This window comes from Octopus bimaculoides, chromosome 16 (assembly GCF_001194135.2).
Source record: "Octopus bimaculoides isolate UCB-OBI-ISO-001 chromosome 16, ASM119413v2, whole genome shotgun sequence".
NCBI classification, from domain to species: Eukaryota; Metazoa; Mollusca; class Cephalopoda; order Octopoda; family Octopodidae; genus Octopus; species Octopus bimaculoides.
Window position 1 is genome coordinate 37,343,875 of NC_068996.1, and position 8,719 is coordinate 37,352,593.

The window sequence follows — 8,719 nt, forward strand, 5'->3', positions numbered from 1 at the left end:
TTGTAGTAACGCCGTGTGCATGCGTAGTCTCACGCATGCGTGGAATTAAACAACCAAGCGTTCCCGCTTCTATTCTATCTCTTTCTCGGTCGGCCGGCCATGAGCATGGACGTGTCAAGCAGTGTCTCCAACATTCCAACCTGGAGACAGTCTCTTTACGTGTTTAGCTGTCTCTCTTCATCTTTCGAACTTACGCTCGACAGCTCGCTTACACCTACATACCAAACGTCCCAACAACAATGCACACACACACAGAAGCTGTAACAACAAACAAGAGCTAAAGATGTATATATTTACCACCTGAATAAATGTTGTTTAAGTTGATAGTCTGGAGTTCAGCGTTCCGTTTAATTTCTAATATTATATAGGAAAGTCAGGTATACATCTAATGATGTATAACCAACTTTCCTATATAATAAATATTTTTATAATTACTGTATCAAATATATTAACATCCACTTTACTTATTAAATTTTCATGCAGTAGGTTTCCCTTGATATTTTCTTCAATCATTCAATATTTTGATGCCTTTAATAATTATGGACACTCTACAAAGCTCAGGTGAAACCACAATGGAATATAGCGCACACATCTGGGACAATGTCTACTGCTACTGTACACACGACACACAGACCAAAAAAGACTACCTAATGAGTATAATGTCCTTCACAAACACATCAGTTTCTAACACACGGACGCACTATCTCTTCTCTGAACTCCGAATGGCCTCTTTTCATAAGATCTTGCTAAACTCATTCTATCTCCTCTGTTCAAGAATTCCTAACCCACTCGTATCATTTCCTCTTATCATCCTTGATGTGTCCAACCCTGCAGTCCGGTTCTGCATTAATCACTGCCTTCCTCCCCAGAATATCACCTATCACTGTAACTCCTTCTTTGCTTATGCACTGTATTTTCTGTATGTTTTGAATTCCGGAGGTTCAAGAGGAACCTAAATAACCTCCTAGGAGGGCTTATGAAGGCCGCAGACACTGCTCTTTTCTTGAAACCCAGCAAGTTAAAAAATGAAAATGTGATTTTCCAACTTTGTGAAACGAATTCCTGAGTGAAATCAGATGGGGAGGAGGGTATTATAGAATTTTTTTTTAATGTAATTTTTAATGCCACAAACTAACGCCAGAAAGCCGAAAAAAGAAATAGGTATTGAAGCAATTATCCGGAGAAATCATACAATACCACAAAGGTTGTTGTTAATATGTGTAACGATAAAGTTTTTAATTTGTGTAGCGATACCTGTTATGGTGCAACGTCGAGATCGCCAGTTTGTAACGATAATAATTTGTTGTTATAACGCCATGTTGTAGGATGGAGTTTTAAGAAAGTATTTATTTACCGTTACATTACTATACCTTGTCTCGACGGACAGGTTATGATAACTCCAAAAGCATGCGAAGTAAAGTTTGTGTTTGTGTCCTCTTCATTGTTTAGTAGTAATTACAGAGAGAGATAGAATGATGTAAGAGAACAGAATTAGAGCTAGTGAGAGTTGTAGGGTGTAGGACGTTGCCTCACAGTTGCTGACAGTAAACTTCATTTCTCCCTCTGGCCAAAGTTCTAGCTGGTCAGCCAGACTTCATTCTCACTGAGTCGTCACCATGTGACTGGACTCGTTGAGTCGTCAGCGACTGGTGACTAACTGTTTTTGTTTTTTTTTGCTTGGGGTTTTCTTGCTTTTATAACTATCTAGAAGGATAGACATATCATTGAGAACAATAGATTTAGTTGGTGATCTTGTTATCTCTATTCTAGCTTTTGGTGGTCTAGGAGAGGTTAGAAAGGGTCAAGGGGTGAAGACATTATTTCGGCCTAGCTAAAGTCATCTGGAAAATGAAAAACTGCTGCAACAGAAAAACCATTGTTTCACCGTGGGAAAAGTTCTGTTGCAGTGTTAATTTAAATTTGGCTATAGTGGATCGAATCCACTTCATGCATGCAAGATCCACTACATATGCCTGATGTGGCGGAACAGTCTTCTTTTAGGTATATGGCTGTTCAATTTATTTCTCTCTGCCAGTCTGTCTGTCTCTTTCTGTCTCTCCCTCCCCTCTCTCTCTTTCTTTCTCTCCCTCTCTTTCTCCTGCAAATCACACCTTAATCTCTCTCTCTCCCCTCTCTCAGTAGAGAGAGAGAGGGAGAGAGAGATTAAGGTGTGATTTGCAGGAGATTTGGTAGTTATTTCTACCAGAATTAGCGACCAGATAAAACCCCAGCCGTTGCTTGATCAATTTTGATGTTCTATGATAAAAGTATTCCATCCATGACTATCTCAACTTATTTTCTGAAAGTACGTATCCAGTACTACATCATCCAAATGTGTCCTTCCTTCTCAAAACAGTTGTTTTAAGTTTGGGGGGAATTTGACAGCTATTTCTTGTAGATCGATTGGTCACGTAGAGGCTCTTTGGTAAGATTATTGATTGTTGTTTGGCTAGATTATTGATTGTTGTTTTGGCTCAGATAAACTGATCGAACAGACCTTTAATTCTAGATCTTTGATCAAGAACATTCATACATTAAAGCCATGAATATTACCTCTTTCTCTTTCCTTCGAGTTTTGGGATAGCTGTCCCTCGAAACCCCAAATGTCGTTGGAGAAGAGAGAGGGAAAAAAGAACGGAATTGAGAGGCAAAAAAAGTTGAAATTCTTTTAGTATGCTTGTATGAAACACAAGCATACTAAAAGGAGGAAAAACAACTTTTTTTTTTTCATTTTCTCATGAGGTATAAGACTTCGAGGACAACTATGCCAAAACTCCACATTTCTTTCTTTATTTATTTTTAACAATAGAACTACATTGTGACATATCGATTTCGAAGACGATCAGGTATAACCCAAAGAAGATTCAGCTGCTGTTTCCAGCAGCAATAACATGACCACAGGTTCTCCCTCCTGGTTGTCGTGTTGTTCGTATGGGAGATAACTCTGGCGGAAGTAGAATTAACGAAAACAAAATCCCATCGGTTTTTGAAACGAGAGGCATTTTTCCAAAAATACTTAAGCACCGTGATGGAGACGATGGCAAATAGTCTTAAAAATTCCCCCAAAGGACAATTAATATATAAAAGAACTACAGATGTTAAGCGATTACTGGTATATATACAATTTTAATTATGATTATATGTACTGCAATTTAATTTTTTTCCTTTCTCTTTGGTGAAATACGTTTGAATAGTAGGCAAATTGAATGATCAGGGCAAAATGAATAACTTCTAATTTCTTGTTTTCTCTTTACTTGTACTGCATCATTATTTTGTACCGTTGCATCATCTTTAGGAGTTAAAATTGGTCAGCATAGTTGTTGTTGAAGTTGAGAGAGTTTGTAAAAAGTGTTTGAATCAAAGTCAAAAATTCAGTTTTTAAATCTCATTTTGCAATCCTCACATCCTCATTTGTATATGTCACTAATGATGCTTTAATTTCATAATATATTGCTGGTATTCATTAATGAGAATCCTGTCTTCTTGAAGATTGAAAGGCTGTCTCTTAATTTCTGTGAATCTTTTCTTTATCTGTTCTTTTTTTCGCTCAAGATTGCCATGTATTTCGAATTTGGCGGTATAAATCATTGGAGCCTTTCGATCTTTTCATTGTGGCCGGCACATAGGAAAAATAATTTTTTGTAACTAAACACTTTCAAATTTCGTATACTGGTAGAATGTGTCATTTAAAACATCATTTATTCTTGGCGTTTTTAAGGAAATTCTTTATTTTCGAAGTTATTTCGTGTTAAAGTCGTCGTATTTCGATAATTTGAACTAATCAATGACGTCTATTGAGGTGAAAACAATTACTGCTGTGGTTTGTCAACAAGACGTTCTGGCGGTTTAAATTTACCTTTTCACTGTTATTTATGACATCGTTCGTGCTGGTTTTAGTTTTAGGGTTTTAGGATTAGGGTTAGAGTTTTAGAGTTAGGGTTAAAGTTTTAGGGTTAGGTTAGGGTTAAAGTTTTAGGGTTAGGTTAGGGTTTTTTTTCAGCTACTATTTTCGGAAAGACATTTTTGCTCCCCTCCCCCTCCAATTTCTTCATTTTTCACATTTTTCGTAACTCTAACCCTAAAATCCCAACCCTAACCTGACCCTAAAGCCCTAACCCTAACTCTAAAACCCTAACCCCCTAAAGCTAAAACCAGTACAAACGCACGAATGATGTCATAAATAACAGTAAAAAACGAAACATATACTGCCGATAGTTTTTGCTGACAAACAACGGCAGTAAAGGAGAGGCATATTTGCCTCCACTGATTCAGTTGCAAAGTGTTGAGTAAAGTTATTTGGTTCCAGACCTCTTTTGAGTCTTTTTATTATCACTGGGTCACACATAGTCCCCGATGGTAACATTGATTTCAAGGCCTTCTAAGATGAGTGACTGATTATTGAAAGACACTTATAGATTGTAAATTTATTCTGTTCAGTTACTTATCAGTATAGTGGTCATTTGCAAACTCCAGAGGTGACATTTTCATTTCCTCTTACCCCTCACGTCACACAGTTGTTAATGTTTCAGTTGGGTCACGCCCTTCCAATTGCTATAGATCCGTAATGCATCTTACGTCTGTGCCTGTCACCTGTATGGTGAGGAATCCTACATTGGGGAGTAGTAACAACTAAGTTAGGGTAGCTGACTGCTTATTGTGATCATTCATCTTTTGCTTTCCTGTAGCTTTGCTCTCTTTTACAAACCCAGTGAACATACATATATTTCCTATTTCAAAGAAATTCAAACAATACATATTACACACAAGTTAAAAAGATTCCCAACAATTAAACTTCTCTGGTTGACATTAATACACCCATCACCAATAGGAGCCTTAACTCCCACATTTTAGAGCTCCATGACCTCCATTTTTCAGGAGCAAAATCCTTTGAACTGGTTCCATAAGACTGGAATTTTGGAATCTGCGCATAAAGATCAGTAGTATGGGATACATGTGTCATGATTAGAATTTTTTTAGGGTGTGTAAAGAGGGAAAGAATCTTCATCTGCAATTTTGATGAAATTCGAATCATAGGTATTCCACTTCATTACAGAACATATAACAGAAAATTCTAACTCTTCAATTGCATGTAACACCGGGTAGCTCTGCTAGTTATATATATGTTTATATGGTGCAAGACAGGTGAGGTGCAAATGGTGTATTAGTTTGGCGCTCAAGAAAATAAGAAGTCTGGCGTTTTGAGCCTATGTAATGGTTAAAGGTGTATCAGAATGTGTCGACGTAATGACATTAATTTATTGTTTAAATCATTTATTTGCTGTTGGTATACACAAGTTTTCATGACATTTGTTGTCAACTGCTATGAGTTGAAATGAATAAAGACAGGATACATCTGTGGATGTGATGTGGTAGAACTGAATGTTTTGTGTCTGTGCGTGCGTCGTTCATCTGAGAAAGTAGTCAGCTATCTTGTGAGTTGTCTCTTCTTCATGAGCCTTTCTGCCTGTCCCTTTGCTGACCAAAGTATTTATAACAGCCGTGGCTGCTAGAAAGACAGACATACTACAGGAGAGATTGTATCTAAATAGGTCAGCTCCTGTCCATTTGAACTTCGCCTGACATGGCTGAGGTCAAAGGGAAACCATTTATCATTTTTTGACAGGACAAGGAAAATTCCTTTTGGGCCTGTTGGTTCGTGGTGGCTCAGACGAGCAAGAATCCTTAGATTTGGTTTCGAATCTAACCTTAGAGGAAAGAAGTGTTAGTTTTTACACTACCCACCTTCTAGTGAGAAAGCCACAGAGATCGAACGATATTGTAAATGTGATTTTGTGTGTAATGCAGGAAAAATTTATACAGTGTATAAGTGCAGGAGTGGCTGTGTGATAAGTAGTTTGCTTACCAACCACATGGTTCTGGGTTCAGTCCTACTGCGTGACACCTTGGGCAAGTGTCTTCTATTATAACCTCAGGCCAACCAAAACCTTGTGAGTGGATTTGGTAGACGGAAACTGAAAGAAGCCCATCATATATATGTATGTGTGTGTCTGTGTTTGTCCCCCCAACATCGCTTGACAACTGATGCTGGTGTGTTTACATCCCCGTAAATTAGTGGTTTGGCAAAAGAGACCGATAGAATAAGTACTAGGCTTCCAAAAATAATGTACCTAACTCAGAAAGACACACACACACTGTGAGACATATACACACTCATACACTTACATACATTCACAGACAGATACACAATATACAAAATGAGACAAAGTCATCGTCGTCGTCGTCATCATGGTTAAAATTAAAAGTATAAAAGTGAAACTATATCACATTACAATATACATGTTATTGTTTCACTTTTATTCTTTGAGCTTTGACACGTAATATGGAACCTATGCCAATGTTGTGTTGTTTTAATCCAAAAAATTACACGTTGACACTCACAGGGTCTCATAGTATTACCATGTAAAATTTGATTTGATTTGGTTGAGCCGTTTGAGAATGCATTGGGAACAGACAGAGAGACAAAGGATTTGAGTCGTTTGAGAAAACATTGAGAACAGAAAGAGAAACAAAGGATTTTATATATATATAGATTATTATTTCAAATTTTTGCCACAAGGGCAGCTTGTGGGAGGTGGGAATGAGTTAATTACATCGACCCCAGTGTTCAACTGGTACTTATTTTATCAACCCTGAAGAGATGGAAAACAAAGTTGACCTTGGCAGAATTTGAACTCAGAACATAGCAATGGCTGAAATACTGCTAAGCATTTCATCCAGCACGCTAACAATTCTGCCATCTCACCACCCTTAATAATAATAATAATAATAATAATAATAATAATAATAATGGGAGTGTTATCATGTACATTGTTTTGTCTTGGTATATAAGATGGGCTACAGCAAATATTCTGCTCAATAGTATAGATTTGCTTGTCAGTTGTTTGACTTTAACCAGTTGAGCATGTCCCTTAGTGGCTGATGATATGTGCATCTCTGATCACAAGCAGGAGTAGTGGGGAAGCATCATAGCCATGTGTTGAGAGGAATTCTTTGGGGTTTGGATAATTCACTTTTGGAAACATGGGTGTTTTGCTCAACATCCTTAAACAAACCTTATTCAGGGATCTTTTGAGTGGGATGGGCTACTCGATCTGAAGAAAATTCTAACATGGCCCCACTTGTAAGGTCATGTTTTGTTTCTCTTGATACGAGATCACCATGTCACGCACATATGGTTGTGATGCATGTGCTTGGTGTACCCTTATCGGACGGATAGTCATGATGGGTATAATGGGTTTCGTATATTTTACCCCATTGTCACTTTGATGGCATGAACTGCTCTCTCACTCAATAATAATAATAATAATAATAATAATGACGGTGATGGTGGTTTAAAATTTGGGCTCAAGGCTAACAATTTTTCAGGGAGAGGGTAAGTCAATTAAATCAATTCAGTACCTAACTGATACTTAGTTTATCAACCCCGAAAGGATGAAAGGCAAAGTCAACCTCGGTAGAATTTGAACTCAGAATGTAGAGACAGACAAAAAGCATCTTAGCATGTTAATAATTCTGCCAGCTCACCACTTAAAGATGCTAAGTAATATTAATAACAACATACGATGATGACAATTATTTACAAGGCCAGAAATTTAGAGGAAGCAGACAGGTAATTAAATTACACCCAGTTTTTAACTGGTACTTTACATTATTAGTTCTGGAACAATAAATGACTAAGTTGACCTCATCAGGATTTGAACTTGCCACATAGTGAGTGGGAACTAAGTAATTCTAGAATTTATCCAACATTCAAATGATTCTACCTATCCACTACTGCAGCAATATTAATGATTCTTAACATAAGCACAGTGCTATCAATTTGAGGGTAGGGAGCAGTTGATTATATTAACTCCAGTATTTGACTAGTACTCTTTATTAATCCCAGAATTATGAAAAGTGACTTTGACTTCAACAGGATTTGAACTCAAAATTTGAACCAGAACAAACATCGCAAGGCATTTTGTTCAATGTTCTAATGATTATGCCTAATAATAATAATAATAATAATAATTAATTGTTTCAAATTTTGGCTCAAGGCGAAGGGCTAAGTAAGTTACATCGATCCCAACTCTCAACTGGTAGTTATTTTATCGACCCCAGGATGAAAGGTAAAGTCAACCTCAGCAGAATTTGAACTCAGAACATAGTGACAGACAAAATACCACTAAGCATTTCACCTAATATGCTATCAATTCTGTCAGCTCACCACCTGAAATAATAATAATAATAATCATAATAATAATAATGATATTAATAATGTACTTTCAGTATACTTGTATATTGTTCTTATTGCCAAGATGGGGTTTTTATAGTAATTCAAACATATGAGATCCCTGGGAGGCAGGGAACCATGTCCTACTTTCCACTTTATTTTAAACTAGCAGAAATACCCAGCGTTGCCTGGGTTAAAGAGTATAATGAAATCTAAAAACGCCGTCTAGACTACGCAACCCTCAACTGTTAGTAGCTACGATACCATATTTCTACATTAATAACTCTCCAATCCATGCCAGCATGGAACATAGATATTAAGTGGAATGCTAGAAGAAAGTTTTCAACTCATATGTATATAAAGTAAATACACGTAATTCAGAAACACGTTTTGTGTATTTAATTTCGTAACCAAACAAACAGGTACAGATTATAAATAATGAAAGGCCAATTTTGGTGATTCATTTGACAGAGGTAGTAGAGAGAC

The 8,719-nt window shown here is 36.9% G+C and overlaps 2 protein-coding genes across 2 annotated transcripts in view; one reads left to right on the forward strand and one right to left on the reverse strand.

The window, feature by feature from the left end:
• LOC106867811 (synergin gamma) overlaps positions 1–8,719 on the reverse strand; it is a 269,410-nt gene that overhangs the window by 82,693 nt on the left and 177,998 nt on the right. The gene's annotated exons all lie outside the window — the stretch shown is intronic.
• Positions 2,928–8,719, forward strand: part of LOC106867813 (inner centromere protein A) — a 54,057-nt gene continuing 48,265 nt past the window's right edge. Inside the window, exon 1 of the mRNA XM_014912836.2 lies at positions 2,928–3,112. Within this exon, the coding sequence (XP_014768322.1) occupies positions 3,029–3,112 (84 nt within the window). The 5' untranslated portion in view covers positions 2,928–3,028. The remainder of the gene's footprint in view (positions 3,113–8,719) is intronic.